Here is a 16,197-nt window from a genome sequence, read left to right as displayed (position 1 = left end):
TAGTCTCTAATAGAACATGAAGATACTTTGCATCAGATATTTGCTCAGACCAAAATGTGGAACATGATAATTATAAATTAAGCTGAGAAAGCAGGATTATCCAGAAAGAAAATAAACAATAGAACAAAATTAAACTAAAATTACACTTTTCACTATACTTATGCAAAAATCAAACTTTACATGAAAGCTCAGTGGTAATGATAATTTTGTGTGGTGAGTTGGATAATCTTGATTGATAAGGTCATTAAAAATCAATCATAAGCACAAATATAAAATGTATAAAATTTCAGTTTTGATAATTTGAATTATTTTTCTATACTAACAAACCCAGTCTTTAAAGTACTATTCTGAAGCAGCTTATTGATGTGTTCAGAAACTCACATATTATGCCTTTAAATTAGTATAAAGCATGACAATTCAAAAATCACAAAAGAAACTGAAGAATTGAGTATAAAGAGTATCAAATGTGTAATACAGATAATAAAAAGGTAAGGTAAAAACAAATAAAGGGTCTAAAATTGACAAGGGTAAATAATAGTTTAGAGTCAATAGTTCAACGAAGAAAGTAAACACATCTTCAATTTCTTCTAGTTTGACTGACAGAAAGGATTCATTTCCAGTGAGTAACCAGATACGTCACCAAATGTAGGCTTCATTCACTTAACAATTCACAGAGAATTTTCAGTTAAATCAGTTTCCTTAAACAAAATATTACACAGTTAAAGAACCCAGTTTATAATTGCTCCAAATGTTTATTTTAAATATTCACATAGTTTAAAATTAAGGGAGGGGAAAGCATGCACCATAATGATAAACAAAAGAAGGCTGGATTCTCCATATTAGTTTTAGACAAAAAGGAATTTGGAAAAAATATTAGTATCAGGGATAAAGAGGGCATAAAGTAATAATAAAAGGACCCATTCTCCAAGAAAATATAAAAATCTTAAACTTCTATGCACTGGTAAGAAAGAATCCAAATATAGGAATAAACCAAGCAGAACTGAAAGGACACATGAACAAATCCACTAATATAATTGCATATGTTAGCACCTCTCTTTTAATAATTGATAGATCAAGCAGACAGAGAATGAGTAAAGACATAATTGACCTGAAAAGCACTATAAATCAACTTGATCTAATTGACATTTAAAGAGCATTCTACCCAACAGCAGAATACAAACCTTAACTAATTTAAACAGCAGAAATCCTAAAAAGTACATTCTCAGACCACAATGGAATTAATAATTAATGATTATTTAAAATAGAAAGCAATAGACCCAGATGATTTCAGCTGTGAATTCTATCAAACATTTAAGGAAAGAATGATGCCAATCCTATACAAACTTAGAAAAGAGAAACACAGGGAACTCTTCCTTACTTACTTTTTAAGTTTGCCATTTTCTGAATAACAGAACCAGATAAAGATATTACAAGAAAGAAAAAAAAAGATAAAGATTACCAGTGATCATCAATAGAGATACAAATTTCTCAACAAAATATCAGCAAGTGGAACCCATCAGTGAATAAAAATGAATGTAAAATCAAGCAAGATGTATTTCAGATATCCAGGGCTTGTTCAATATTCAAAATCAATTAAGTTAATCTGGTACTATGGGCTAATAAGAAAATTCATAGAGATCAGATCAATCGAGGCACAGGAAGCACTTCCGGCATTCATTCATGCTAAAACTCTTAAGGGGGAAAGGAGAATTTGTCAACCTGACACAGGATATTCACAAAAAACAACAGTTAGGATATCTAGTAGTACTGAAAAGTATATTTTTAAAAAATGCATATCTTAACAGCATTTCCTTTTGTTTTAGGTTGACTGTCTTTAATCAAAGAAGAAAAACCACTGGGATATTGCTAACTACACATTTGCTGCAGGGATGGGTCTATCACTAGGGCAGGATGAGGTTGTGGTAAGAGTGTTTACCAGGGACAAACTCTACAGCCTGAAGTGCTCAAGGCAGACAGTCTTGAAAGAAGAATGTATGATGTGGAGGATCAAGGACAAGGTGGAGACCACCTGAATCCCACAAAGACAGATGGAAACCCCTGTTGTTTCTACTGCCTGTGACTTGGATGACGTGGATGATCAGCAGCAGGACCTGGCATCCTGCCTCACACCTGGAGCCTGGGAAGAAGAAGGAGGATCTGAGGAAAGGTGCAGCCTCTCAGTTCTGGGTGCTACCCCACCCCAACAAAGTGCCAAGGGGGTGAATTTTGAAAGCCTCTGTGACTCTGCCCTGACCCTCCAAGATTTAAAAAAATAAAAATAACTGTTGCTTTTCTTTCACCCTCCAAATTTTACATAGAAATATCTGTGTGGCCCACCCTACCCAGAAACAGAGGGAAGGGAATCCTGGACAACAGGATTCATCCTGGCCAGGACACAGACCACCACGCCACCACTGTGGCATCCATGCTGGGGGAGCTGATCTTCTCCGACTGTCTTCTGCCTTGAGGAATACTTCGTGAAAATACAAGCAGAAACAGTAGTATTAGATGTCCATCACTTCTAAATCTAGTTTCTGATTAAAAGGGATTTTAAGAAATTACTTGGACATTGTTTCAAGTAACTTCAAATCAAATTTTACTTGGCCATTTGATTGGAGTTCCATGTTGATCCTTTGCTTATTTTTAACTGAAGAGGACTACCATGCTACAATGTTGGAGTTCATGTACATTATACACTGGGTGTCACCAACACAAAGGAAGTATGAATTCGTGTATATTACAATGTTGATTCGCTTTTCCTTCCAAAGTTCTATGGATATTACTTGTTTGTCTTTTGAAATGTCACATGAGAGAGAGAAATCTGAAACCTTTATTATTAAATAATCTCATTATTCTGCTTGGATCTTTGCAAGATACTCAATTTATCCTAATTATTTGGTATTTTTTTCTGATTTCCCCTATACTGTTTTAATCAGATTACAGGGAAAATTTTTCTATTAATTTTTTCAAATATGTCTCCATTTCATTGACACTTTTGCCATTTTATCTAAGCCTCTTTTTTTTTTCCTTTGACTGTTCACTCTTATTTCTAAAGAAGCTCTCTTTCTGCTTTCTTTTTAAGGTATCATTTTTCTTTTTTCAAGTCTCCTTCTGATTGGTTGTAGAGGAGTTCAAGTTGGACAATGCTTTTCTGGGCTTCTGCATTAATTCTACAAACATTCATTGAATGGAAATGTTTAATAGACTATTCTTTCAGGAGCTGGGAATATAATAACAGATAATTTCCTTTCCTTTTTTATATTTGTCTTTGTCCACAACTTGGCTCTTTTTCTTTTCTACTTCTTTAAGTAAGATGTGTTTAATTCTAAAACATGATTGTCTGTGTATCATTTAATGCCTATTTATGTGATGGTCAAGTCAGCTTCAGAAATATAATATTAATTTACATATTGATATATGAAAGTAGCAGTCAAGATACAGCATTTATTTGGAGTACCTCTAAAGAATTGCTGATTTTCTTACTCCCATCACTGAATCCTGGCTTTGTCTTATCCTAGTCAAAATTCATTCTGAATGTATTTCATGTCATTTTTCTTCAGAGATAATTGCCTAAGTGTTAAGTCACTTCATTTATTCATTTTGATGCTTACTGCCACTTCATGAAGGTACAAACTTTGAGGTTCTGTAGGGCCAGAGAACATAATCCATGCTTCTCATATCTGCCTACCCATCCTAAGATGGGCTGTGGGGGGGCGTGTCCAGTTTTCTTAATGACAATTAAAATTGTCGGCTATTTTTCTGTCATTACTGATGGGAACACTTCCATTAGTAAGTGAAGGTTTGTGTGGCAATAATTATCGCTAATATAAGAGCCAATGTTTACGTAACATACAGGCACGGTGATAGGTGGTATACGTGAATTATTTTTATTTCAACCTCATGATTTGGCTTTGATACCTACCGGTAGCTGAAGATTTTAAGGTAGAGAAGAAAACATTTTGATTAGCACTGTACGCTTAGTGGAAGGGTCAGGATTAATCCTATGTAATTAGGTTCCAAAAGAGTTGAGCTGCCTGTCCGGCAGGGGAATATGGCTAGGAAAGCAAGGCCCTTCAATTAATTCTGGTCGAACGCAGGGCATTCTCTTTCCATTGATGATGCCTGGTTCAAGTCTTAAATCTCTGCATCAGAGCATCAGAGGACCAATTATCAAAGTTTAAAGACTTCTGTATTTTCAGGTAACCTATTAAAGGCAGGATTTACCATAACATGAAACCATGGCTTTGTTTTGTTTTCCCTCAATTGAACCCCATCTCATTTTTACTGTCATGGAAAACTGGGAACTATCTCTGAAGGCGTTCTCTCTGGAAACTTAAAGCTAGTTATTAATTATTCAAGCTAACAAATTTTTCCCAATCCAAGAAGTTGATATTTCTGAAATTTTTATTTCCTGATTTTATATTTTCTATATCTCTCAAGTAATTAAATGTTAAATATTTTAATGTCAGAAAGTTTTAGTTTTTAACAACAAAATCTTATAAAATGGGCCTTATATTATTGCTTCTCTTGAGAAAAACATATTTCATATGGAGAGTTAATAAAGATAAATGGATTGTTTACTGAAGAAAAACACAAAGTACTATAATTAAGTTACGAGGCAGAAAAAAAATATTGAAATGCCAAATAGAATCCCAAATTATGTGTTCCTGATTTGTAGACGTGAATTGCTAAAGAGCAGAAACAGCCACATTCTTAATGGCACTTGCAGTCTCTTCTGCAAATTTTATGGGATATGAACCCAGAATATAAAAACAAAAATGAAACCTTGAAAATAAATAAAATTATACAGTTCATACTTGAATTTGTTATTTCTTTCAGTCAAGGGCTTATTTACTAATAAAATTTAGTAGTAAAAATTGAAAATTGACTAATAATTCCCAGGGTGGGAGCAAGTATACTTAGAGAAAGCTTACAAATTAAGTGCTTTTTTTTCCTCTTAATGGCTTTTCTTTTCTTTATTTCTTTTTTTTTTTTTTTTTTTTCCTTTTTAAAAAATTTATGGCTTGACTTTTACTCTCCCTTAGTCTTCTCCTTGTAATGCCTGGAAGAAATAACTTTCAGTCTCGATAATTATGTAATTCTAAAATGCCTAGTCAAACTACTCCATTCATTGGGATATATATTTACATATTTATTACACTAAAATATTGATTGCTATTTTCTTGCCAATTTTGAATAATCGCCCTTTAAGTAAATTGTGCATAAACTACAGACAAGTTGTAGTAAAGTTGACTGTTGGCATTCTTTACCATGTTCTGCATGTCATTTTAACAGTAAGAGTATAGTTTATTCCAACAGTAATTCTTGGGATTAGCACCTTTCAGTCTTTGGGGAAAAAAAAAAAATCTCTAAAATATGTCCTACTTATGACCAAGATAAAATAATAAAATCTTTATTTGCACCCTAGACTCAAATAACTAAAAGTTGAGATATTATATGAAAAAGGTTTTTTTTTTTTAAGACAATGGAAAGTGTGCAATTAAGAAAGTACTTCCAAAAGATGGAAACAGGCAAAGTGAATTCTGCAATTGCCACAGGGTCCTTTCTAGAAGAAATCTCCAGGCTGTGTGGTCGGCATGAAAAGCCCAGGCAAACAGGGTGCTATTGTTGAGATGGGAACAGATAGTTGAGCTTTGATGGGAGGAGGGGCTAGTATTCAGAAGACAGAGCAGTTCTTGCTTCAGGTCAATGGTACAGTTCTCCAGAGAATGTTCCAACCACATGGAAAAGAGTAGATACAGAGCAAACACCACTCTGGTTCTGCCCAATAAAACTTAAAAACAAGACAGAAAGTCACATTGTTTTCAGGTAACTTGACTACGCCCAATGATAAGATTCAGCATTACTAAATGGAAGGCAAAGATATACGAACAAGACAATATAGCATTTACACTTTTTTGTCCTTTTGCAGGTGTGCAAAAAAGCAAGAAAATATGAGTCACAATGAGGGGAAAAATTGATCAACCAAAATTAACCTCAAAGCATGAAAGGAAGAATTAGTAACAGTAACACTAAAAGTGACTAAAATTATGATTATATTTTATATGTGCAAGAAGCTAAAGAAAATAGAAACATGTTAACTCTGGAACATGAAGAGCTTAAAATTGAATTCTAGACATGAAGACTACAATAACCCACATGGAATTTACTGGCAGGATTAATGGGCGTTGGAACACTGCAGAATAAGAGAAAGAGACTTGACAACAGTCACAGAAACTATCCAAATTTAATCAAAGAGAAAACTGAAAATTAAATGTGCTGTGCATCATTGAACTGTTGGACAATTTGAGTAGCTTACAATAAGTGTAATTGGAGATACCTAAAAAAAGGGGGGAAAAGGGAACAGAGAAAGTAAACAATATTAGAAAGAATAATGCTCAAAAATTGTTCAAATTTGACATAAACCACATATCCAAGAAGCTAAACAGCCCTTAAATACAATAACATGATAACGGTTCTTCAGAGGCACCTCATAAGAAAATCACTTACAACAAGGGATAAGGAAATAAAGTTAAAATAGTCATAGAAAAACAAATAATAATACACAGAAAAAATAGAGTAGACTTTCCTAGGTAATAAGGCAAGTCAAAAGTCAACAGAGCAGTATCTCCAAAGCATAGGAAGAAACACAAAAACAGAAAAAAAAATAAAATAAAACAGAACAAAGCAGTTAAATATAGAAATATATGCTCAGCACTCAGAGAAAAAGTATTTCTGAAAGGAAGTTGAAATGAAAGTAATTTAATCCAATTCAATGGCTAAAATAATTCATCATCTTCACATGTAAAATACAAGAAATGTAGAAGGAAAGAACACCAAATAGAAATCTGGAAATACACAATTGAAAATGAGTACAAAAACAGTAACAAGGTGGATAAGTTGAATATATTTTTCTGACTGTGAAAGAATGTTCTGAAGACAATCATTTAAATAAAAGCAGTGATACTGCATTTTCTGTTTTATAACGTGACAGTGTTGAGAAACGGCCATTAGGAAAAAGTGAAAGTATTCATAATAGATTCTTATCCAAGGTACAAAGTGCTATGATGTCATGTGAAAGTAGATAGAAGTTAGAAGGCATCACAGGAGAACAGCAAACATCAAATAGAGACTCGCAAGTAAAAGTGTTACAACTAAGGAGTCAACAGAGAAGAAAATCAAATGATGAATTCACTAAAGTCAAAATGCTTTAAAGAAGAAAATAGTGGGACAAGAAGAAAAACATACAAATAGAAAATAGAAAATGGTAGATTAAGAAACAGTGTTAACAATGATCACATTAAATTGTTTGTTGACAGAATTTTCAAAACCATCAAAGCAAGACCCAACGAATCCCAGCAATTCGATTAGATAATGGGCAAAAGATTTAAACAGATACATTTTCTTTTCTCACTAGGGAAGAAATATAGGTAAGAAGTAAGCACTCAAAATGTTCTTTAACATCATTAACTACAAGGAACTACAACCTGAAACCACAATGTAATACTACTGTATATCTTTCGGAATGTCTAAAAATTCCAAAAAGCCTGGCCAAATTGACAGTGGACAAGAGCGTGAAATGTGAGTAAACATCACTCACTGCTGGTAAGAAGGTAACATAGTTTGGAAAAGAGTCTGTCTAGTGGTTCCTTAAAAATTACACCCGTACCATTTGACCAGCCATGTCACTCCTGGGCAGGCACCCATGCAAAGACCTGCACGTCTCCGTGAACATGAGATGGTGCAGCAGCTTGTGGGGGGCGTCCAAGGTCCTGTTCCAGAGGGTGAGCTAGCTGCCTTATCTTCTCAGAATCTCAGCAAGGAGCAAGGAAAGTCTTTGCTTCAAGAACTTTCTATGAGTGAGAGAGGAAATCAATGCCAAAAAGTGAAAATGACATCAAATACCACAGATTAAGGAATAACATTGTAAACATATGATAGATAAGGGATTAATGCTTCAAAATATATGTTAAAAATAAAGGTTTACTGTTCAGGAGAAGAAAACATAGCTCCAAGAAAAGTTGGTAAAGTACATCAGCATATTAATATTATCTGAGTCCACAGATATTATAAATATATAAAATATTCAATTTCAGTTTAAGTAAGAAATGCAAGAAACAACTAGATAATCTGAATAATGTTTACATTGATTTACAGTAATGCACCTGTCCAGCGGAGGCAGGGAGAGTGACTTGCTCCTGAATACTGAGGAAACATTGATTTTTATGTTTTTGGAGAAGCCACTTGAGATGTATCTACCAAAATTTAAAACGTGAATTCATATTGAAATACTATACAAGAAAGTCATTGCTGTGTCTTTGGCATAGGTAAAATACCTGAAAAAAAAAATAGTTGTGATAGGTAAAATACCTGAAAAAAAAAATAGTTGTGCTGATTACTACCAGGTATAATAGATGTACAACAAAGTATGATTTAGATCAATAATGGGAAGATTTTCCTAGACAGTATTATTTGAGAAGAGTTACATACATAGAAGTAAATATGTCCTTTATCATCTCCCTAAAATTCTTTATCATAATATAAATATGGAGAAAAATGTGAAAGTACACAACATATTACTAGTATTTGTTAAAGAGTGGGAAGAGGACAAATAAGAAATTGAGGGAAATCTATGTAAAAACAAAACTGAAATGCCTTAAAAATAAAAAAGGCCATTTCCACTAAAAACATAACAGTTCAAGGGAAGACAAATGTAAATGAGGGATCCTAGGGAGAAGCCAGAAGGATATACGAAAGGATGTTATAAAAATATTAATGGCATTTTCTTAGAAAATGACATTTTTTTTACTTCCCTGCTTATTATTTATCATAATAATATATTTGCAAAGACTTTGTGCTGTAAATACAGCAGGAAAACTACAAAATACATGAAAAGTGTAGGGAAAGTGGAGGAAAAACCTATTTTGGGGTGGAAATTTATTAGACCTTTTTTAAAAGACAGAATGGAATTGTATTCAAATTGGCACTTCAAAGCTTAAGAATTCATTCACTCCCAAGACCAAATGCCCAAGGGCAGCCCTGGCTTTGACACTGTTGGTACAGCCACTGAAGCAATGTCATCAACAGCAGGTCCTTTGCATCTTCCTGCATTGCTTTCCTTTGTGCTGGATTTATTTGCAGGCAAGGTCCACTGCAGGTTGACCAGAAGGGTATAGAAAGCTCTAGGCTGACGTCCAACTAGAAGACGACTCCAGGGAATGAACCATCTCTCTTTTCAAATGTAACAGTGGACAGCCCTGGTTGACTGTGCCTTGCTTTTCCACTACTTGTTTTGGTCGACTCTGCTACTTGTGCAAAGACTGGGATTAGATGTCATTTTAGTTAACTCTGCTACTTGCGCCAATCCTTGGAAGCAGAGTTGAGTCTCTAGTGTTAGAACCAGAGAGTGTAGGGGATCTCCTTAATAAAAACAGGGATGTCAGTGTCAGAGCAGGAGGTGATGGACTACAGTCTCCGGCATAAGGGAAGTCTACTGTATTATATCTTCCTTAAATGGGGCAGAAAATTAAAAAGCTTCAGAGCAAAAGGTTGGAACACCTAAGTTTGTCTACATAGGAGCAGTTAAAAGAAAAGCAATAGATTAAAAGTGCATCTGTATCAGTAAAATATTCAGTAATTTTTGAAACAGTCCCCATAACTCACAGGACAGAAAAATAACAACAGATAAATTTAAGGAGTACATAAACAGGATTTCTCAGTTAAATGCTAATGACCAATACGAATATATAAATGTTACCCTCATTAGTACTCAGTAATGCAAATAAATGTGCTCATAAGATTTCAATTTTCATTAATTAGATTATGGAACTGGAAAGAGAACATGATAAATTACAATCACAAAAATAGTCTAGCAAAAATTGGTGCTTTCACATGTACTTGATGGAAGGAAAAATTGGTACTTTTTTTTTTTTGGTGGGACAGCTTTTGAGGCTGACAAGTTGACAGTGATCTGTCAAAATTGAAAATGTGCATACTTTGGTCTATCTACAAAAGTACTCATAAATATACATAAATGCAAAATTATAAGAATATTATTGCACTATTATTTGTAATAGGGAAAATCAGAAAAAAATACAAAGTATCTATCAATAGGAAAGTGAACAAGAAATTTTGAAATATGCATATTTTGAGTGGTGTGAAAGTCCTTAAAGGATGTAGTAGCCCTGCACGAACAGACGCGTATACCTGACCATACAGCGTATCTACAGTTCTACAGGAAGTAATTCTACGGAGATGTGCAGATACACCTTGTTTCTATGTAACGATCCCAGCCTGTGTCTATCTGTGTGTGGGTTGTGTGTGTGAATGCACAAGCAGTGGAAAGATGAGCATATGCTGCGGACGGTGGCTGCTTCTGTGCAAGGGCAGGCGTACACACAGGGAAGGGTTGCTAGGGGGTTTGTAATCTGTTTTCATGAGTTTCCTATTTATGGCTAGTGGGGGCAAAGTGCTGTAAATGCCACCAGAAAAATATGGGTCACCTTTGCAGAAATTACAAAAACCATCTTTGTGAAGCCTGATGCTCAAAGAAACAGCAACTCTAGCTTTTGTTGTTGACTTCGTATTACAGACAAGCATTCCATTATTTTCCTCTTGCATCCTTATCCCACCTCACCTACCTACTCCGACTTCCATGCTGGGAATGCTAACCCTGGCAGATCTACAAGAGGCTGTCTTCATGGTCTCTAGAGAGATATAGCTCACTTTATAATTTATTTCTCATGGTAGAGATACCACTAGGAATGTTCTGGCGGATACCCCTTTCCCTGAAGTATCTGGCATTGTTCCAAGGGTTGAAGGAGCTAAGCTGCAAGCCCACTGCCCTTTTCTCTTCTCTTGCTCTGACTTTCTTTCCAAGGGCCTAATTTGCTTTCTTCCATTTTAAAGCATTCCACTTTAATGGTGGGTCTGTTTTGTATTTGTTTGTTGTTCTTGAAAATGGCTTACTTGTTTACCATGAGTCAAGAGACAAGGACCAGAGAATGGGCTACTGAATGCCAAACCTTCTCTTTGGAGTTGCTGGTACCCTGGAGCAGCTCACCTGTGGTCTGTGAAGCTAGGCCAGTGCTTGAGCCTGAGGGTCACTAGCAGGAGGGCCACCAGCAAAGCAGGGTCAGCACACAACAGCCCTTCCAGAGAGCTACTTAATTTAAACATGCTTGCTAATTATTATGGAAAACGATTCCTTTAAAAAAATACATACATTTTAAAAGCTCTTTTTTAAAAGAAGACTTTTTATGACTTGGTCAGTAGGAGTGGAACGTAGAACAAGGTAGCTTTTATGATTTGGTTCACCAAGAAGCTTTCAAAGAAATACTCAGCATTAAAAGTGTTTTCTCTCCATAGATCTAAGATACTAGGCTATTTAACTCCTTTTTAAATACTCTAGCACATACCCTCACAGTTTTTAAATTTTATTATTTATAAACTACCATCAGGTTGACTGTTCTCCTTCTTCTTGCTTTTGTGGTCCTAAGTCTAAGTTTACTTTAGCTTTTGTTGGTTAACTGTCATATCTTTCTTTAAGTAAAATAATTTTTAAAAATTATGTTGTTGATTCTCTGGAGATATGAATAGTTTAAATATACCTTGGGGGAATACTTGGTGTTTAATGTTTGGAGTATTTCAAACTCTGGATGAAGGAAAACTAAGTTCCTTAATGTAACTTTAATGCATTGTTTAATGACTGCAATAAATCGTGACATATTTTTTTCTTTCTATATAGAAAGAAAAATCATCATTTAATTTTTAATACAATATCTTAATTTACAATTAGGGTTAAGAATATTCATTTTTCTGTTCTTGAAACAGAAAGCTTTTTTTTATGTTGGAAAAACAGCTTTTAAGGTTACTAAATTTATATAAAGGAGTAAGCAAGTGTATGGAAAAAGTAATATGAAAAATGTGTTTTAATTTTAAAAACTCTTGAGAGGTTTTAAACATAGGAGATACCATAGTGTGATAGTTTATCCCATAAAGGAAAAGTTTTCCCTATTTTTGGAACAAGCTTGCACATTGAAATAAATCCAACAGAATAAGTCATACTCTATGGGAGGACTGGGCAAAATGGTGGCCTTTCTTCTTTCGATGTCTGGGAAGAGGGAACACAGGAAAAATGTTTTAGTGATTCATGTTCCTCCAAGTATGAAATGTAGGACTAATGAGGGCTATCTCACTCCTGCAGAGAAAAATGAGGGTTTGTGAGAAGGGAACAGGTTTGGATTCTGAATAATGCTCCCCGGATAATGGGCTTTCAGCTCTCTGTAATGACCCAGGGAGGCATCATGTAAATAGGGGTCTGGACAAGAAAGACTTTTAAATAATAAACAGCAAAAAAGGATTATGCTCAAGTTCTTCAGTTGAATAAGATTTATTATTGAGGAAATAAAGAACGTTAGCACTTTAGTTTGGGTAATGATACAGGGGAGATGTTAATTTTTAATACACAAGTTTATGACCCATTAATTATGGGGACAGTCCACGTATCTCCAATTGTTTCTCATCTACTACCTCTCTATTTTCAGTCCATATGTCTATCAACTATCTATATGTTTGTTGAAAATTATATAAAATCTAAAAGTTTGGAGAATAAATTTTCAGCCATTCAATATTGAATGTTTGGTGATTTGGAAGACTGTATTTTAAAGTCTAAGTCAAATTTAACTTTTATTAGTTCCTGGAGACTCTTAAACCCTTGAGATAGGTCACCTTCTAATATTTCCCTACAAATTCAAAGTTCATGAAAACCTGGTTAGAGGAAGCTCTCATAAGTCCCCTGAAGCAGAATGATGCTCATTTTCTTCTATATATTTTTTTCTTGTTTTGAATCTTAGAGTTGTTCAACAATTTGGTGTCCCTCAAGTTTATCAACAGCCCTAAATTGTTTCTTTTGTTTATTCTCTCATTTAAGCGACATTTACAACACTAACATTAATAGGGGACAGGAGCGCTCATGATGATATAGACTTGAGTAGAACTCAGGTTTCTCCTGGGGACTGACAGATGGTCAAGATTCTTTTGAAAGTCCTGCTTTCTAAAACTTTGAGTGCACCAATATAAATAACTTAAAATCATCAAAATCATGTTACAATGTCTCATAGGCCTAGAGTAAGACTGTTGAAGTTCAGACTTCAATTTCCCTAATTAGAAGTTGTGTGGTGTTACATGAGCAATTTATCTGTCCTTTATGACCTTAGCTTTAAAATAAATAGATAATAATAATAATTCCTGTTTCATGAGATTATTAAGAGGATCAGATGAGCTAATTCATGTTGATTACCGGGGAGAATGGCTTACAGGAAGAATTTGGCAATTATCACCTCTCATATTATCACATTTACATCCATCACTCTTTCTTATGACATGCTACTAGTGCCTAATGGTGGCTACCAAACATAACTTAGATTAATAAGTGATCAGTTTAAGATATGCACATATATATATGTGTGTATTTAAATTATAAATATATAATCTTATTAAAAACATTTACTCATATCTATGTAATTTATCCCCAAGCTAATTTTCTCCTGTAAAAAATAAACTGGAGTTTCTATATACAGTTTGGGGAGGTAAGATAACAGATTGGATTGCCATGAAGTGTATTGGTTAGCTAAATTTGTTTTATTTCAACATTATATTAATACTCCATGGTTGTAGTGTATGCCATCCCAGTCAACACAAATGATTAATATTTGTATATATCATTAGTAATAATAATGTAAATAAAAAATTATTTGTTAGAGTGTAATTTTAATTTTTTAAAAATGTCAAGTGTAGGGGCAAAAAAAATCTTACATATGGGTGCTATAATTTGGGAATTAGTAAACGTATCTATTTCCTTAAAATTGCCAGGAAACACCAAATAAGTAGAAACCAATACAGATCTAACTCTTTCTCCACTAAGTTTTTAGGAGACTATGTTGGGCACACTGACATGCTGCTCATTAATATTTATCCATCCCCTTAATTACTTTGTTTGGTTTATCTATGAGGTTCCCTAAAAGCTCAATGCATTGAGACAATGCAAGAATGTTTAGAGGTGAAATGATTAGATTATGAGAGGCTGAACCTGATCAGTGGATTAATCCACTGATACGGATTGACTGGGTGGTGCCTGTAGCAGGTTGGGTGTGGCTGGGGGAGGCGGGTCGTGGGGTTTTGTTTTGATCCCTGGTGAGTGGAACTCTCCTGTCCTGAGCTGCTTTCCTCTGCCTTGCACTCTGCCATGGTGTTCTGCCTCACCCTGGGCTCAGAGTCACGGAGTCCACTGTCCAAGGACTGAATCTCTGAAACTCTGAGCCAAAATGAACTTTTCCTTCTTTAACTTGTTCTCGTAAGACTTTTTGGTCCCAGTGACACAAAAGCTGACTAAAACAGCATTCTGGGTGTGCCATTTACTTAGCTCCAGACATCTTTTGACTAGGCTGTTGAAACACCTGCCCCAGCTGCTCTCCCATGTCCTGGGGTGGCTTCTCCCATCCGTCTCCACAGGGAGGTCCACACCAAGATACCAAGGTCATGACCTCTCTCTTGGTTCCGTCTTCACGTTTCCTTTTTCTCTCCTCTGATGCTTCTCTGCCTCTCTTACAAGGACACTTGCGATGATTTTGAGGGCTTCTCCATCTTAATCTCCTCGTCTCATGTTCCTAACCTTAATCATTCTGCAGACTTTCCTATATTGTAGCATTCACAGGTTCCAGGGATTGAGTCCTGGTATCTTTGGGATTCACCATTCAGTCCATGACGCCTGGTTTATGTCCCCAACTTCAGCCTTATTTTGAGCCACTTTCTCTCACCTCAATCCCTCATTGATATTCCACTGCCATGGGGTGTTCCTTCTCTCGCTCCTCCTGTCTCCCCTCTACCCCTTCCTAGGATGCAGGTGAGAGTCGCCTTCTGCAGACACTATCTTATTGTGCATCGTCCAGTGGGTCCTGCCATGGTCCTTCACAGATTCCTGCTATTTTCATCACATGCTTTATAACAGTGTTTAAATGTGTTTTTGTCTCTGTTAACAGGTCACTTCTGTTCCCTAGGAAACGATATGCTTCATGAGGACAGAAGAGACACCGTTTCACTCACCCACCCCTACAAGCCTAGTCTCATTTGCAGAAGCTCCATGAACACACATTTTAACTTGAAGATAACCGTTAGGATAATGACACAGTTATTCAACAAATATTGATGGAGGCCATATTATGGGACAAACACAGTGCTAAAAATTACATTTTATGTTAATTATTAAGGGGCCAACTGTTAATAAAAATATCTCCAATCAGAATCATTAAAATATACATTTCTTTTTCTTTTTAAAAATATTTTGTATTTATATATTTTTGAAAATCCATCCATGAGAAAGGAATCAAGAGTCACTTTCCAACGGGGGCTATGTTCTCATGGAGGTCCTGCAAGGCCAAGTCTGTCCACCTTGTTTCTTGTTCTTTCACAGATTCTGTGGTGCCACCGTTGTCTTGTTCAGGTTCAGAAAGTTCATTCAGTGGTATGGCAACATCCTCATAAGGCAGCTTGTCTTCTTGCCAAGCATCGTCAATCAAATCCAAGATCCTTCCTTCTCTCTGGACCTTACTGTCCATTTTCCTGCAACTTTGATTTTGTCAGATCAAATGTGGAATCAAAGAGGGGAAGGGCTAGCATCCCCACAGGAAGTCCCTTTCCACCCGACAAGGCATGCAGCAAGGAAAATGACTCTAAGGGTGAAGCGAAGGCCTCAACCTCGGCTACTGGGACTGAGGGAAAGTTGGAAACTAAGGAACGTAGACGGTCCTTCTTCTTCAAGAAATAGGCTGGGGACACGAAAATCCCTTACCATAGGCGGGCCAAAAGATATAGTTCTACAAATATTTTGGACTCTGAATTTATATTAAAATACCTGTATTTAACATAATTTATGCTAGGCCATCAAATAGTGGGAGGTAATATTTTCTTTTACATAAATTTTGCATCTTGCTCCTGGTGTTAAAAATAAATTGTTTTATATTCATGTTACCTGTTTTATTTCTCATTGTCAACATGAGTGAAAGAGCCAAGGTAACATTTGAAATTATACCTATGAAAAAAGGCACACTTAAAAACACAATAGTATCATTCTTTTTTCTTTTTAAATTTTCAGACATTCTTATATACTATACAGAAAATTTGATCAGTAAATTTAGTTGT

General features: G+C 35.3%; 1 protein-coding gene across 1 annotated transcript; it reads right to left on the bottom strand.

The window, feature by feature from the left end:
• Nucleotides 1-15,389: 15,389 nt before the first annotated feature.
• LOC124990583 (anaphase-promoting complex subunit 13-like) lies at nucleotides 15,390-15,614 on the bottom strand. The gene has a single exon (XM_047560728.1). It carries the CDS (start codon nucleotides 15,612-15,614, stop codon nucleotides 15,390-15,392), a length of 225 nt encoding a protein of 74 aa, XP_047416684.1.
• Nucleotides 15,615-16,197: the final 583 nt, after the last annotated feature.

Source organism: Sciurus carolinensis, chromosome 8 (genome assembly GCF_902686445.1).
Source record: "Sciurus carolinensis chromosome 8, mSciCar1.2, whole genome shotgun sequence".
NCBI lineage: Eukaryota > Metazoa > Chordata > Mammalia > Rodentia > Sciuridae > Sciurus > Sciurus carolinensis.
Note: the sequence above shows the minus strand (reverse complement) of the source record. Positions and strands in the feature narration are given on the sequence as shown.